General features: G+C 37.8%; 1 protein-coding gene across 2 annotated transcripts in view; it reads left to right on the forward strand.

Moving 5' to 3' along the window:
• The first annotated feature begins 12,509 nt into the window (after positions 1 to 12,509).
• ALOX5 (arachidonate 5-lipoxygenase) overlaps positions 12,510 to 18,443 on the forward strand; it is a 48,488-nt gene continuing 42,554 nt past the window's right edge. For both annotated transcript variants that reach the window (XM_016140933.2, XM_016140934.2), the window contains exon 1: positions 12,510 to 12,756. In XM_016140933.2, the coding sequence (XP_015996419.1) occupies positions 12,607 to 12,756 (150 nt within the window). In that variant the 5' untranslated portion in view covers positions 12,510 to 12,606. The remainder of the gene's footprint in view (positions 12,757 to 18,443) is intronic.

The raw sequence follows: 18,443 nt of genomic DNA on the forward strand, positions 1-18,443 counted from the left end.
ATTTACCATACGATCCAGAAATCCCTCTATTGGGTATTTACCCCAAAGACTTGAAAACCCATATCTGAAAAGATATTTTCACACTGATGTTCATAGGAGCATTATTCATGGTTGCCAGGACATGGAAGTAACTGAAGTTTCCTACGATAGATGATTGGCTAAAGAAGTTGTGGTGTATATACACAATGGAATATTATTCAGCCATAAAAAGAGATGAAATACTGCCATTTGCGACAACATGGATGAACCTTGAGATAATCATGCTAAGTGAAATAAGCCAGACAGAAAAAGTTGAAAATCATACGATGTCACTTATAGGTAGGATATAAACCTAAAAGCAACAAAGGAACAGGATAAACAAACAGAGACTCATAGGCATCAACTATAGACTAGTGATTACCAGAGAGTAGGGGGTGGGATTAGAGGTGGGCGGTAAAGGGGTAAAGCGGGTCAAATATAAAGGGGTTGAGAGAGGGTGAAGTGGGTAAAGCAGATCAAATATATGGTAGCTGAATGAAACTGGACTTTGAATGGTAAACACACAATAGAATATACAGATGTCAAATTATAATGTACACCTGAAAATAATATAATTATATTAACCAATATTACCCCAATAAACTTAATTTAAAAATTTTTTTAAAAAACACTAACAACAATAACATCAGAAACCTGACAACAACCAAATGAAAATTTTGAAGTTAATGCAATAACCAAAATGAAAATTTTATCAGAAGGGATCAATAATAGACTTGAAGTAGCAGAGGAAATAATCAAGGAACTTGTAGACATTGATAAAGACTGTGAAATCTGAACATTAGAAAGAAAAAAAAATGAAGAAAAATAAATAGAACTTCAGAGTAACACAGGAAACCATTAAGCATACCAAGATATACCTGATAGGAGCACTAGAAGGAGAAAAGAGAGAGAAATTTATGGAAAAAAATTATTCAAAGAAGTAATCACTGAATACTCCCATTTGATGAAAAAATAATAATCTACACATCCAAGAACCTGAATAAACTTCAAGAAAGATAAACATAAAGAAATGCATACTCAGACACTTCATGGTCAAAATACCAAAAGACAAATAAAAAATGTTGACAACGGCAGGAGAAAATAACTTGCCACATATCAGGTAACCTCAGTAAGGTTAACAATTGATTTCTTATCAGATATAATAGAGGCCAGAGGGCAGTAGAATGAAAATTCAAAGTACTGAAAGAAAAAAGTTGTCAACCAAAAAGTTTGATCCATTTCACATAGTATAAGAAGTTCTAGCCAAAGTAATTAGGCAAGAAAAAGAAACAGAAGGCATCTAAACTGGAAAATCATCTCTGTACTTAGATGACATAATTATATGTGTAGAAAACCCTAAAGATTCTACAGCAGAGAAACCTGTTAGAACAGAAAAAAATTCAGCTAAGTTGTAGGATATAAAATCAATACACAAAAATCAGTTCAATTTCTATACACTAATAATGAACAATCTGAAAAGAAAATTAAGAACACAATTCCATTTACAATAGCATTAAAAAACTAAAATACTTGGAATAAATTTTTCCAAGGAGACAAAAGACTTGTACACAGGAAACTATAAAATATTGTTAATAAATCAGACAAATAAATGAAAGACATCTCATGTTAATAAATTGGAAAATGTAATTTTAAAATGTCAATACTATCCAAAAACAATGTTCAGATTCAATACAATCCCTATCAAAATTCCAATGATGTTTTTGCTGAAATAGAAAGTCTATCCTAAAATAAATATGGCAGGGCAAGGGATCTTTAATAGCCAAATAATCTTGAAAAAGCAAAGCTGTAGACATCACATTCCTGATTTAAGAACTTACTACAAAGCGACAGCAATCAAAACAGTGTGAAACCAGCCTAAAGACAGACTTATAAACCAATGGAACAGAGTAGAGAGCAGAGAAATATACTCTCACATATACGGTCAGATAATTTTCAAAAAGTGTGCCAATAGCATTCATTGGAGAAAGAAGAGATTTTTCAACAAATGGTGCCGTGAAAACTGTATATCTACCTGCAAAACAAAAACGAAAACAAAAACAAAAACAAAAACAAAAAACCAAAAAAACCACCAAAACACCAAAAAACCAAAAAACAAATGAAGCTCACAAAAATTAACTCAAAATGGATCAAAGACTAAAACTCAAGACCTAAAACTATAAATCTCTTAGAAAACTGGGAATATCTTCGCGATATTAGATATGCAATGATTTCTTGAATATGACACCAAAGCGTAAGTAACAAAAGAAAAAATCGATAAATAAATTGGACTTCATCAAAATTTAAAAATTTTGTATATCAAAGAACACTGTTGAAATAGTAAAAATACAACCCAAAAAATTGGAGAAATATTTACTTGTCATATACATAATAAGTGATTAATATCCAGATTCCATAAAAAACTGCTTCAACTTGAAAGCAATAAAAAATAACAATGCAATTCAAAATTAGGCAGAGGACTTAAATAGAAATTTCTCCCAAGAAGACATACGGAGTAGCAATAGGTTCACGAAAAGATGCTTAACAGCACTAATGACTAGGGAAATGCAAACCAAAACCAAAATGAAATAACACCTCGCAGCTATTAGAATAGCTGTTTTCATAACAACATAAAATAACAGTGTTGGTAAGAATCCAGGAAAGTCAGAATCCTGTGCATTGCTGGTAAAAATGTAAAACTTTACAGCCAACTGTGGCAAACAGTATGGTGATTCCTTTAACAAGTAAACATAGAATTACCACATGATCTAGCAACTCCATTTTTGGGTATACACCTCAAAAAAATCAAAAGTAGGAACTTCAACAAATATTTACACCTATGTCCATAGAAGCTTTATTCACAATAGCCAAAAGGTAAAAACAACCCAAATGTTCATCAATGGATGAATGGATAAACAAAATGTGGTATACACTTATCTCCCCAGGTCTGAAAGTACTCATTATACCACTTCACTTTCATGAAAGACCTACATTAGTATGGTAACGGCTTTTTTCATAAAAGTGAAAATCTTTTTAGTGAAAACAGGTACTAATGTAGGTCTTTCATAAAAGCAAAGTGGCATAATGTGAACTTCCAAAAAGCAGGAGATATACTTTATGCAATTTTAGCTTACTACAGTTTTCATAGCAATACTCTACCTTCAGAAAGGCAGGAGAAACCTATATACACATGATGAAATATTAGTCAGCTTTTAAAAGGAATGAACAGACATATGCTACAACATGGATAAAACATGTTATACATTACGAAAGACAAATACTTATCATTTACATATATGAAATTTATAAAGACAAAATAAATTTGTGGTTGACAGGGGCTGCAGATAGAGGGAAACGAAGAGTTAATTTTTCATGGGTAAAGAGTTTCACTTTGAGAAAACGAAAACATTCTGGAGATGGGTGATAGTGATAGAAGCAAAACATTATGAATGTACTTAATGTATCCAAACTGTACACCTAAAAATTATTAAAATGGTAGTAAATTTTGTTGTACATTTTTACCACAATAAAAAAAACACTTTAGTAGAATACGATTACTAGGAAAATTAATAAATGAAAAGTAAAACCATAAATTTATTTTATATATTCACCACAATAATAAAAGAATAATATGCAGCAAAACTACCTTTTAAAAATAAAGGTGAAATAAAAACATTCCCAGATTACTATAATTGAGAGAATTTTTTGCTAGCAGGCCAATCTTAAAAGAAACACTAAAGGAAGTTTTTCAGGATACAGCAAGTGACATCAGACAATAATTTGTGCCCACCCAAAAAAACAGAAGATCAGTAAATGTCATTATATAGGTAATTATATAAGACAGTATAATTTAGTACAACTGTACTTTCTTCTCCTAAAGATTTAAAAGGCAGTTGCATTATGTACACACACACACACACACACATACACACACGCGCATATACATATATATATATATATATACATATATATATATATCCATCCAACAATACAAAATTTGGATCTAATGTACAAATACAAATGTTTAATAATAACAAGCATGGAGGTAGATGAAAGCAAAATTGTACTGAAATAAGGAAATGACATCAAATGACAACTCAAATCTACAAAGGAAGTGAAGAAAGGTAGAAATAATAAAAAGGAAGATTACCAACAAATTCCATAAATTCTCTTCCTTCTTTCAGTTTCTTTAAAAGACGTAAAATTGAATTAAGTGATAATTATAACAATATATTGTCAGGTTTATAATATATATATATTACAAAGACACAATATGTATAACTATTGAGGAAAAAGGGAAAGGGAATAGACCTATATGGGAGTAACTTTTCTATATGACACTGGAATTAAATTTATATAAATCTGAGGTTAATTCTGATAGGTTAAAACATATATTGAAACCCTATAGCAACCACTAAGAAAATAACTTTAAAGAGAGCAAAGAAATCATTAAACAACTTAAATGTTACTAAAAAAAAAAATTAACTAATGGAAAAGAAAGCAGTAAAAGAGGAACAGAGCAACAAAAAAGACATGAGACTTATAGAAAATAAGGAGAAAAGTGGCAGACAGAAATCAACCATACCAAAATGGCATTAAAAGTGAATGGATTAAATAATCCAATCTAAAAGAAGAGACTGTCAGACTGGATTAAAAAAGAACCAAGATTGAACTATATGTTTTCTATAAGAGACACATTAAGATTTAAAATTACAAATAACTTAAAAGTAAAAGGCTAGAAAGAGATACAACATGCAAATAGCAACTATAAGAGCTGGAGTCACTATGCCAATATCAGACAAAATAGACTTTATGACAGAAAGAAATGTAATTTTAGATAAACAGGTACACTTCATAATGATAAAAAGGTCAATCCATCAGTGAGGTGCAACAATTGTAAACATATATGTATTTAAGAGAGAATATCAAAATATATAAAGCAAAAACTGATAGAATTAAAGGGAATAATAATTCAGTAGTAAAATTTGGAGGCTCTAATACCCTACTTTCAATAATGGACAGAACAACAGGCAATAGATTAATGAGGATATAGAATACTTGAAAAATAATGTAAAACAACTAGACCTGACCCGCAGGTATAGGACAGTACACTCAATAACAGTAGAATATATATTTTGCTCAAAAACAGTAAACATTGCCCAACATAAACCATAAACTAGGTTATAAAACAAGCTTCAAAATTTTTTAACAGATGAAATCTTACAAAGTATGTTCTCTGACTATAAGAATGACATTAGAAATCAATAACAGAAAGAAATATGGGTAACTCAAAAATACATGTAACTTAATACATTCCTAAATAACCAATAAGTCAAAGGAGAAATCACAAAGGAAAATAGAAAATACTTTGAGTTGAATGAAAATGATGATACATCATACCAAAACTTATAAGCACTACTTAGAGGGAATTTTATAGCTGTAAACACCTATATTAAAAATGAAGAAAGATCTCAAATAAATAACCTAAACTTTACCTTAAGACAATATCAAAAGAAGAGAAAACTAACCTAAAACAAGGAACAAAAGGAAACAAGGAAAGAAGGAACTAAAAAATCAAAATGTAAATTAATTAAATAGAGGATGAAAATAAAGAAAGAAAATCAGAAAATCAATGAAATCAAAAGCTGGTCTTTGAAAAGATCAGCACAACTGAGAAATCTTTAGCTGGAATAAGAGAGAAAGGTAGATTGGGGGGTATGGAGAGGAGACAAATGATTAAAATCAGGAATGAAGGAGGGATATCAGTACTGAGTTTCCAAAAATAAATTATTATAAGGTAATACTATGAACAACTGTATGCTAATAAACTATATAAAGATATATATATAAGTATATATTAGGATAAATGGACAAATTCCCAGAAAAATGCAAACCACCAAAATAACTCAAGAAGAAATAGACGATCTGAATGAACCTATAACAAATGAAAAGATCTAATCAATAATAAAAATACTACCCACAAAGAAAAGCCCAGGCCCAGAAGCCTTTACCATTGAATACTACCAAATATTCAAGAAAGTATTAACGCCGATTCTTTACAAACTTTTCCGAAAAAAATAGAAGTGAAGGAACATTTCCTAACTCATAATACTAGCACCGAATCCAGCACACTTTTTAAAAAGTAGTATACACTATGACCAAGTGGGATTTATCTAGGACTGCAAGGTCAGCTTAACTGAAAAATCAATTAATGTAATACTCTATATTAATAGAATATAGGAGAAAAACTGCACAATGTTTAATTGATGCAGAAAAAAAAAGCACTTAATAAACTCCAACACTTTTTCATGATAAAAACAGTAAAAAATAACAAGAATAAAAGGAACTTCCTCAATTTGGTAAAGGGAACCTATGAAAAACCTAAAACTGTGTGGAGAAAGAAAGATGACCATAGTCACGCTCCTTTCCAACACCCTTTGCAGCTTCCAAGCAAAAGTGGGTCAGCACTTCTCCCTTTATGTAACCATGTGCCTGGCACACATGCATGGGCTTCTGGCAGTGTGCCACTATTGTTTAGCCTGTGTATAAAAAGGCACTGCTGCCCTGCACGGCTGATTGTGCCCTTGCTGGAATAAAGAGCTATGCTGCAGTTTACGGCTCCTGCATTTCTTTCCAACTGCCTGAGGCTTGTATCCCTTACCTTGAAACTTCAAATCTGCAGAACACAAATTGACATCATACTTAATGATAAAAGACTAGATTTTCACCCCTTAAATCAGGAACAAAACAAGGAATCCTGATTTTGCTACTTCTGTTTAACCTTGTACTGGAGGATCTGGCCAAGGCAATTAGGCAAGGAAAAGAAATAAAAAGCATTCAAATAGATGAATAAGAAATAAAGTTATCTATTCTCACATGATATAAAAGGAATACACACACACACACACACTCACATACAAAATCATTAAACTTAGTAAAAAATTTCGGCAAGTTTGCAGAATATAAAATTAATATGCCAAAATTAAATGTTTTCAATACACTAAGAATTAACAATCTGAAAATTAAAATTTTATTTACAGTAGAATGAAAAAGAATAAAATACCTAGAAATAAATTTAACTAAGGAGATGAAATATCTGTATAATGAAAACTATAAGATAATAATAAAATAAATTAAATGACACACACAAAAATGGAAAGATATCCTGTGTCCTTGGATTGGAAGGATTTATATGGTGAACATTTCCATACTACACAAAGTGATTTACAGATTCAGCGCAATCAAAATTCCAACAGTATTTTTCACAGAAACATAAAAACAATCCTAAAATTCACATGGAACTACAAATAACCAAAACAATCTCGAGAAAGAAAAACAAAGAGGCATCACATTTCTAACATCAAATTATATTACAAGCTATAGTAATTAAAATGGTATAAAAACAGACACATAGACCAATGAAATAAAATAAAGAGTCCAGAAATAAACCCAAATATATACAATCAACTGATATATGACAAGAGTGCCAAAAATACACATGGAGAAAGAATAGTCTCTTTACTAAACCATGCTTGAAAAATTAGATTTTCATAAGCAGAAGAATGAAATTGGACTCTTGTTTTACACCATATATAAAATAACTCTAAATGGATTAAAAACTTAAATATAAGACCTTATAACCCTAAAACTCCTTAGAAGGATATATAGGGAAAAGCTCCTTAAATAGGGTTGGCAATAATTTTTAGATATGACACCAAAAGCACAAGGGAACAAAAGCAAAAGTATACAAGTGGGACTACATCAAAGTAAAAAGCTTCTGTACAGCAAAAGAAACCATTAAAAAAATGCAAAGGCAACCTACTGAATGGGAGAATATATTTTGAAACCAAATATTTGATAGAGGTTTAATATTGAAAATATGTAAAGAATTCATACAACTAAAGAGCAAAAAAACAAACAACCCGGTTATAAAATGGACAAAGATTCTAAATAGATGTTTTTCCAAAGAAGACATAAAAATGGCTAACAGGTACATGAAAACAGAAGATCTAATCATCAAAGAAATACAAATTAGAATCACAATAAAATATCACCTTATACCTGTAAGGATGGCTATTATCAAAAAGAAAAAAGATAACAAGTGTTCACGAGGATGTGGAAGGGAACACTTGTGCACTGCTGGTGGGAGTTTAAATTGTAGCAGCCACTATGGAAAATAGTATGACAAGTCCTCAAAAATTAAAAACAGAACCATCATATGATCCAGCTATCCCACTTCTGGATATATATCCAAAGGGAATGAAATCAGTGTCTTAAAGAGATAGCTGCACTTCAATGTTCATTGCAGCATTTTTCACAATAGCTGAGATATGGAGAAAAGCTAAATATCTGTCAGTGGACGAGTGGGTAAAGAAAATGTCACACACACACACACACACACACAATGGAATACTATTCAGCCATAAAAAAAAGAAAATTCTGCCATTTCTAATAACATGGATGAACATGGACATTATGCTAAGTAAGTAAGCCAGACACAGAAAGCAAATGCTGCATGATCTCACTTATTTATGTGGAATATAAAGAAGTAAAACTCAGAACAAGAGAGTTGAGCAGTGATTACAAGGGTCTAGGGGGCGAGAATGCAAGGACAGGTTGGTCAAAAGGTACAAATTTTCAGTTATAAGTTCTGGGGATCTAATGTACAGAATAACAGCTATAATTAATAATATTGTGTTGTAATTTAAAATTTGCTGGTAAAGTTGATCTTCTGTTCTCATCATACCAAAAAATGGTAACTATGTGAAGTAACAGATGTGTTCATTGGCTTGATTGAGGTAATCATTTCATAATGCATCTGTATATAAAAATTTCACACTATATGCTTTAAATATATGCAATTTTTATTTGTCAATTATACCTTAATAAAGCTGGTAGAAAAAAAAACAAAAAATAAACAAACAAACAAATAAATAAACAAACAGACAAATCACTTTCCTTTAAAAAACATATAAAATATTCCTGAATACACTGGAAACTAGAACACATTATTGAAATAAATTAGAAAAGATTTAAATAAATTGAGACATAGTCCATATTTCTGGTTCATTAGACTTAATATTGTTAAGATAGCAATACTACCCAAACTGATCTACAACTTTAATGCAATCCCAATGCAAATCCCAGCTTCCTGCCTTATTTTTTTGCAAAAAAATTGATAAATTGATTCTATAATTTATATAAAATTTCAAAGGACACAGAAAACCAAAATATTCTCAAAAAATAAGGAACAACATGAATTCACACTTCCCAATTTCAAAACCTACTATAAATTTACAGCAATTAAGACAGTGTGGCACTAACATATGATACACATATTAGTCAGCAGAATAGAATTAATAGCCAAGAAATAAACACTTACAGCAATGGTGAGTTACCTTTTTATTAAGGTACAAAGACAATGTAATGGAGAAAGAATCATCTTTTTTAAAATGGTACCCGGGCAACTGATAAACACATGCAAAAGCATGAATTTGGATCCTTATGTCATACCACACATAAAATTTAGCAAAATGGATCAAAGGTATAAATGAAAGACTAAAACTGTAAAATTCTTATAAAAAATATAGGAGTAAGTCTCTGTGACCTTAGCATAGGAAACAGTCTCTTAGATATGGTACTAAAACCACAAGCAACAAAAGAAATAATATATAAATTGAGCTTATTCAAAATGAAAAATTTTTGTAATTCAAACATAGCCATCAAAAAGTGAAAAGACATTGGTTAATAAAATTATATAGGTTTCAAGCATACAATGCAATAATACATCACACACAATGTCACCCCAATAAATTTAATAAAACTTTTAAAAAGTGAAAAGACAACCCACCAAAGCAACAAAATATTTGTAAATAATGTAGTTGATAAGAAACCTATTCAGGTTGTGTGAACACTTACAATTCAATAATAAAAAGATAAGCTACTTTTTAAAATGGGTCAAAACCCTGAATATACGTTTCTCCAAAGAAGATATGCAAACAGTCAATAAACATGTTGAAGAAGTGGTACATCAAAATGACAATGAAATACCACTTTACAAAGAATATAAAGTGTTGGCAATGATGTGGGAAAATGGAACCTCATACATCACTGATGAAAATATAAAATGGCATAGCCACTTTGGAAAACAATCTGGCATTTCTTAAAAATACTAAACATAGAGTTACCATATGACTCAGCAATTCCACTCGTAGTCATCTCCCCAAGAGAACTAAAAACATGCATCCACACAAAAATTTATACATGAATGTTTATAGCATCATCATTAATAATAGCCCCAAAGTGAAAAAACTCAAATTCCCATTATCTCATCAATGGATAAACACAATATGGTGTATACATAAAATAGCAGATTATTCAGCAACAAGAAGGAATACACTGATACATTCTGCAACATGGATGAACATTGAAAAAATTATTTTAAGTGAAAGAAGCTAGTCACAAAAGGTCACATATTGTATAATTGCATTCATACAAAAGATCTAAAATAGGCAAATCTATAAAGGCAGAAAGTATATTAGTGTTTGCCCAGGCTGGAAGGATGAGGGGGGAAATGGCAAGTGACTGCTAATGGGGTGGTGAAAATGCTCTAAACTTAATAATGGTGGAGGTCTCAGAACTCTGTGAATATTGCTAAACACCATTGAATTGTACACTAAGTGAGTGAATTGAATGTCATGCTAATTACATCTCAATAAAGTTGTAAAATATTTTAAAGAAAGAAAGCAATGATGAACTTCAAGTAAGGCAGTGAGATGATCCATCCCATTTATGTCACAGGAAAATAACTGGCTAGGGAATTAGAGGGGAGTGGGGCAGTTGTTAGACCAGAAGTAGAGGGATTATTAGGTAGGAAACTGTTGTTACAGTCCAGGCAGGAGGGCAGAGAAAGACAGAGAATTTTAGAAACTTTCCCGTGATGGCAAAATTCCTATGAGACAAATATTCCACATTCTGCATGAGAGTAAATGGCAAATGTAAATTAACACAGCCCTTGGGACTGTAGCTTAATAACATGTAACAAAGGTCTCAAAATGGTTATATGCTTTGTCTGATTCCTAAGTCCTTATCTTAAGAAAAATATTCTGTTCATGTTTTAAGCACAAAATATGTACCATATTTTTTATGGGTGCAAGCAACCTAAATGTCTTATAATAGTGGATTAATTAAGTGCTATATCTATATAATTAAATATCATACTGTCTTTAAAATATTTAAAAAATGAAATCCTAGGAAAATATATGTTGTAATACTAAGGAAATTGAAAATATGACATGAAGCTGCACATACAATGTGCTTTTAATAGTACAAAAAAATCTAATGTAATGAATTTTTACTAATTGCTTTTTCTGGATGTTGTTAAGAATCTTTTTATTTCAAACTTTTCTATATTTTCTACAATGATAGTTCATTACTTTTGTCAAAAATATAGTGTATTTCCTTTTTTAAAAAAAAAAAGTCATTTTGTTATTAAATTTGAAGGGTAATTCCATAGCCATCCTTCATATCACCTCCAAGGTATCCTGGAGAATATATCTTGCCTAGCAGGAGGTGAGTTTCACTCTTGTGCTATCTTCATCTGCCCCCATCTAGGCTGTGCCCAGACCTTTCATGTCCCCCAATTTGATTGCCAGAGAATCCCCTTGGTGCCTGTCTTTTGATGAATAAATCTAGTCACACTAAAATCTGATCGAGTTTCTTCAGCCCCTCATCTCTGAAAGCTCACTGACTTCTCCGGACAACCTGCAGCTATCCAGATTTGGATTTTTCTCTTCTGGCCTCCCTCTCTCTGGCTTCCCTGCCTCTCGCTATAAATGGACAATCTAATGGCCTGAGCATGGCTGGCATCTGACTCACCTCGGTGCCCACCAGCACCTGTCCCAGAGCAACATTCAGTCGAGCCTGTGGGAGAAGCTAATGCTGACAGAAGTCTCAGCTCACCCTCAGTATTAGCTTAGGTGTGATCTCCAGAAAGTCTTCCTGACTCCTCAGGTGGGTTCCTCTTCCTGCTGTAGACTTCCGGAACACACAGGTGTTTGTCCCTGTCGCACAGCCTCCCACTCACACTGGGAACTTGGTGAGAGCAGGAGCATGTCTCATTTTCTAGGGGTCCCCGGGGCCCAACCCTGTCCCCTCACTGGAGCCTGGCAGTGACAGAAGCTGAGGCAGGAAGGAAGGGTGAAAAGTGATAACAATGAATGAGAGACTGAGTGAGTGGGCGGTTGGGTGGATGGATGGATGAACGGACGCACGGACTGATGGACAGACGCGTAGATGCATGGATGCATGGACGAGGGGATGGCAGCTGAGGTTGCCCCAGTCCCCTGAAGACTAAAGCAGACGCCAAGCCAAGCAAGCGCTACGAGGCAGGAATGGCTGACTCCGGCAGTGTCAGAGGAGGTTCAAGCGAGGTCAGAACTGCAGGGGGGCGGGGCCGAAGGCGGGGCCTGGGCCAGCCAGAAGGAAGCCGCGCGCGGGTGCCCCGAGGTGGTGCTGATGCGCTGAGACCTGTGCAGAGAGGCTCCTAGAGCTAGCTGCGTTCAGGTCCAGTAGCGCTCGCTGCCCTCCACCATGCCCTCCTACACTGTCACTGTGGCCACCGGCAGCCAGTGGTTTGCTGGCACCGACGACTACATTTACCTCAGCCTCGTGGGCTCCGCGGGCTGCAGCGAGAAGCACCTGCTGGACAAGCCCTTCTACAACGACTTTGAGCGCGGCGCGGTGAGGGCACGGGGTCCGACTGGGTTGGGGGAACCTGGGGAGGGGTGGGACTAAAGCAGAGGGAGGCCGACAGAGGCCGAGACGCATGGAGGTGGCAGGGATGAGTCTGGGGAAGCGTCCAGTTACTCCTCTCGGAGATTTGGAACCAGTGAAAGCGCGTCCAGGACCCGGTCTCGGAAGCGGGGACCCAAGGTAGGGGGCAGGGGCTTCCAGGGTGAGTCTCTCCTCCCCAGGGAACAAGAGAAGATGCAAGGTTTGCTCTTCATTTCACAGATGGGGATCTGAGGTTCTGAGAAGGCCCCTAACTGGGTAAGTGCTGTGGGCAGCGTTACTAGTACCCCACTTCCACTTCTTAGGGTTCCTTCCACGAGCTGGTGGCGGGAAGGGGTGGTACTCATGGATCCTCCAGGTCCTTGCCCTGTTGTGAAGCCACAAACTATGGAAGAAAGAGCAGGTCCGTGGCCCAGAAGCCTGGGTTCCATCTGGGCCTGAGCACTAGTTCACTCTGTCATCTCTCGGCCTCAGTTTCCCCAAATGTTAAATGGAAGGGTTGGCTTCAGGCTAATTCAGGAGTCCTGGTTGAGCCCACGGCCAGTTAGTGGCCTAGAGTGGCACTACCAGTTTTCTCCACACCTGAGCAGCTCGCATTCTGAGGGCAGGTCTCCAGAGGAATTTAGAGGGAAGGAACAAGAGAACCCAAGCAAGGAGAAGTCTTGCAAACCCAGAAGTTGTCGCCAGTTCCTAGCAGAGTGTACACCAGGGAGCATTCCATCTGAGGTGTGAAGGCTCAATGGAGAAAGAAGAGGGATGAGGACTTCTCTTCCTTCCTCACTGGAGACCCTGGAGCTGGAGGAGTTCAGGGAGCAAAGGAAACCAATGTTTATTGCACCTCTATGTGGTGCCAGGTGCTGTGCGAGGCCATGCACAAATGCCCTTGTTCAGAAACAGGCTCCTGATGCTGGCCTGGGCATGAATTCTAGCCCTGTGACTCTCTTCATGAACATAGCAGGTCACAGTCCTCACTGAGTGTTTAGTGACACACCCAGCTCAATGGCAAGCACATAGGAGGTGTGAAGTAAATGACTATTATGATAGTCCAGACATGCTACAAGTGCCCAGGGAATATCTGCTCCCCTCCACTACCCCCAGCTCCCAAACTGGACCAGAAAGATTTAGACTTCACATAGCTGTCTTCTCACTTCTTCCTTTATTGTAAGGTCAAACCATATAAAATTGTTTGTAGTTGATTATGTTTGAAAAACAAAACAGAAAATTTATATGGCTCAACCAAATACTTCTTTGATAAAATGTGTAAAGTGTGCTTCAGGTCTCTAGAGCCTAAAGTAAATAATAGTTCACTCCTTTTCCAAGTACCAAACTCAAAGTGGGGTTGATTCCTACCCTGGAGCCTCAGAACCTTGCTGTAAGCCAACTCAGCACTTACCAGTTCAGGACATTATTCTGGCTTGAGTTCCCTTCAAGAAGAGTTTGGCATTATGTATAAGAACAACCTCTTATTGTTTGGTTTTCCCAATCAGGAAACTGGCCCTGAGTACGGAAGTGCAGTAGGGCTAATGAGTGATCCATTTGGAATGGTGATACCTTTTGCCATTTCTGAAGTACCTTCATTTATTTCTGTTATTTCATGGATTCCCCCAATAACTGAGGGAGGAGGACAGGATACAGAATATTTCCCTTTTATAAGCAAGCCACCGTGGGCCCTGTTTTTCACACATAGTGTGCTCGCTGCAGCACAGGGCACTCCATTTGTGGCTTCTCCGGATAACAGGTTGTTGGAAGAGGGATGAAATCATTGTTCAGTTCATTACTTCCCTTCCTCTCTTCTGTCTTCCTAGCCCTGAGAATTGATTCAAATGCCATTGTGATTAAACACATCAGTGAGTGTCCCAGAAGCAAATTTCAGGAGAGATTTGCATGTCACATTTCCATTGCAGTGAGAGGGGCAAGTCAGGAAGGGGCTACTGCACTACAGGGGAACCAGGTGGTTCTGAAAGGCTCTTTGAAAAGATCAGCTTTTGAGAAAGTTCCTGTTGATGCAAAATTACTCCACACTTTGTCTTGCACAGACCAAAGCTACTTCCTGATTCTCCAGCCAAAGTCTCTTTAAGGACAATCTGTCCTGTTTAGGTAAAGGTGAAAGAAACTTAGAAAGAATAGTTGCTGAGAAGATAAAGCTATCCCATTTTACTAGAAAAGTGTTGTAATCATTATGATTAGCAACAGTAAAGACTGTTTCCAGGCAACCATTCAGTTATTTCCAGCTCAGTAGCAGGTCAACACCCCCGCTTCCCCTTGCACAATGCAGTCAAATAATGGACAATAGTGATTTTTCTCAATAAATTTAGTCACAGATCCCTGGTTATTCTCATCAGAGTTCTGCATAGTGATTCAGGATAGGCCTGAGCATCTGAGTCCTTCGCAGGTGAGATTCTCTTGTAAACAGTCCACCTTCATTGCTGCCCCTCTGTCAGCTGGGGAAAGCCCCGGCTGTGAACCCCAGAGAGTAGGCCAAGTATAGGCAAATTTAACAAATTGATGTGTTTAACTCTGTTGATTTAAAGTAATTCATGTCAGATGGGATGACTTCAACAGATTTGAAGATTTCTGGGGAATTTTGACCCATTTTAGGAAATGACGGTACTTTTAGGAAAGCTAAGCTCAATAGAGTGATGTTTATTGTCCTTAAATATACTCAGTAAGTGTAAACAGTTCTTACAAATATATATACTTCTTAAGTATTCAGTGAATATTCTTATAGTCATGAAGAATACATTCTAGAATACCTCCTTCTCAAAATATATTAATGAAGAATAAATATTTCCTTTTGATTCTCAATCTCTATCCCTGCCTTTCCTCTCTGTCCCTTTTCTTCCCTGCATTCTGCCTCCACTTCCTCCTCCTCTTCCTTTGTCTACTCCTTATTTCCCACAGTTCCCCAAGGTCTCTATTTCTCTCTTCTTTTCTGTTCCATTTTCTCCCTTCCACTTTGTCTCCCATTTATCCCTGCTCCCCAATTTTCTACCCATTTAATCTCCTTAACCACTGTTCTCTCTCTCTCTGCCCCAGTCTCTCCTTTGTCCATGCCTTAATCTCCCTCTCTACTCCACAGCCTCCTCCCCTCCCTTCCAACCCCATTGGCCCCTTATCAGCCCCCTTCAAAATGGGCATCCCAGGCTTGGTCATGCCCTGACTTTCCTTGCTCCAACAGAGGAAACTGCGGCAGAGACAAAATGAAATCTTTCTTAAAATGCTGATATAAAGATCAAATGAAAACTGACCAGCTAACATTTTGCTGAAATCTTCAAAAGAATTGAGAGCAACAGTGAAATCAAACTGTGAATTGCATGTTTCCCTGGCTCTACATCTCTCTCTAGCATCTAACTACAGAACCTACTGCCTCTGCCCCAAGGAACTCTGTGCTCCAGCTGCCTCCTCTCCATTTTGGGGATCTTGCTCTCTCATTTCCTACATCCAAAATGTTTTGCCTATCCTTCTCATCCCGTTCACCTCACCTCTGAAATCTTACCAGCTCCCAAGAGCAACCTCAAATGCCATCTCTTAGGAAGCTTTTCCATGTCCTTCCATCCTTCTACCCCACCTCCATAGTGCCCCTTCATATTCCATCAAGGGGTTGAACCAGAGCTCAGAACCAGGTCATTGGCTCCCAGTCCAGGTCTTTTCTCACCATGTGGCTGTGGGGAACAGTGGGAGGAATCGGGACTTGGCCTTTACACAGGTGTGGATTCTAATCATGGAGCAACAATCACTCACTGGCATGGTAACTGCCTGACCACTCTGAGCCTCAGTAAAATGGGAACCATCCCACGCAGCCATGCACATGTACTATATTTATACTGAGGGCCTATAATGGACCATCCACTGTTGATAGTCTCCACTGTGCAGAATGGACATTAGCATGCAATGTGTCAGGGGAAAACACAGCAGCCACCCAGTGTACTGGCCCACAGAGAGGAGGGAGTAAAGTGAGCACACTCTTCCTAAGGACTGTGCACCTTCCTAAGACCTGACTTTGCTGTTTAATGCACAGCGATTGCACAGGACCCTGCAATCTTCCTGGAGGCCTTTCTCTACCCTATGCAACTCTCTAATAGTGGGTCCCTTGGATACCAGAGCTATAGTCATCAGACTTTGTCCCTAAAGACTCCCAATTTGGGTGTGGCTGAATCCCTTGGACCCTTGTTCACCTCCTGTAGTACTGGGTCTGAAGCCAGGGTCAGCCAGAGACAAGGCAGGCTGGTAGGTCTATCACTCTTTCTCTGCCAAAGGCCCCATCAGATGGCATATTGAGTCCCCGTGAGTTTGTTTAGTCTGTCCCAGGTGAAACTCCAAAGCAACACTGTCAGGCTTGAAGTGGTAGGTAGGGAAGAGGGATCTGGAAGACCCTTTTCTCCTGTGACTGTACCACAGGTGTGCTGAAGGATGACACTGCTTTCCCCTCCCTCAGAGAAGTTGTTCCATTTCTTCCTTGTCAATCACCACCCCCAGCCAGACATCTGGCCTTCCCTCTGATAATCACCCAGTCCTGAAGAGGCTCTCTGAGCCCCATCTCCCTTCCTTTTGCATTCCAAGGTGCTAGGCTCCCCCTTCCCATGAGTATGTCCACCTCAGATGCTTATGGCACCTGTTACTTTAGAATGGCCACCCTCTCCCCCTTGGCCCCAGACTTCTTGGTGCCAGACACCTTCACCCCCACTCCAGCCCCTCAAAGCCACAGGAAAGCCACTTCCTCTGGAGCAACTAACCCTGGCCTAGACTCAGGCCTGACCACATGCTGACTTCCCTCTGCTGGGTTTGCACTTCCAGCACTGAAAATACCTCCTGTTCTCCCTTTGGCTCACAGCTCCTTTTCCACCCTCACAGGAATTCCCTCCAGGTTTTGAGCTAAGAAGTTTTGAGCTTACAGTCTCAGTTTCTTCCTCCAACATCTACTTCTGGCTACTCAATTTAGCATGTGTAGTCAGAGATGGATCTCAGTGCAGGGGCCCAGGCTAGCTCACAGCGGCTCATAGGCACTGAAGGGCCTGATACCTTTGAATTCCCCTCCCCAGGAGTCAGAGAGGGAGGACTAGGTGGTTCTGATGTATACAGCAGCCAGTGGCCTGCGACCTTGAAGAAAGGAGCCCATTCAAGCATTGATTTCTCAATGGTCCTGAAAACCAGGCATTATCTCCCCTAGATAGATGAAGAAACAGAGCCTCAGGGAGTGAAGCAATTTGCTGAGGCTCAAGATCAGTCACTTTGGCATCCCCTAAGGCTGGCCATGCTGCCCTGACACCTGGCTCACTTCACCTTCTGTCCCTCACTGACCTCCCTGCACTCCTGTGGGAATCTCTTGGCCTCATATGAGGGCTGAGGTCTCTGCAGATCCCCCTGGCAGATGGGGACTAGAGTGGGCTTCATGTCCCATCAGAACCTTCCTGTCTTGGCCCACTGCTGCCTGAGATCAGGGCTCTCTTGCCTCTTTCCACTCTCAGAGGCACCCAACCAGAGTTGTGTCCTTCCTTTCTTTCCCCCTCCTTCCAGCTCCTCAGGTCATCCAGCCTTCTACTGGGACTCTTTTATCAACTCTGCACCTGGAGCTTGCTGGCTTCTCCTCAGGAATCAAATAGGCCCTGTGGTACAGACAGGCTACATCCTGAAGTCCC

Source organism: Rousettus aegyptiacus, unplaced genomic scaffold (assembly GCF_014176215.1).
Source record: "Rousettus aegyptiacus isolate mRouAeg1 unplaced genomic scaffold, mRouAeg1.p scaffold_m13_p_6, whole genome shotgun sequence".
NCBI lineage: Eukaryota > Metazoa > Chordata > Mammalia > Chiroptera > Pteropodidae > Rousettus > Rousettus aegyptiacus.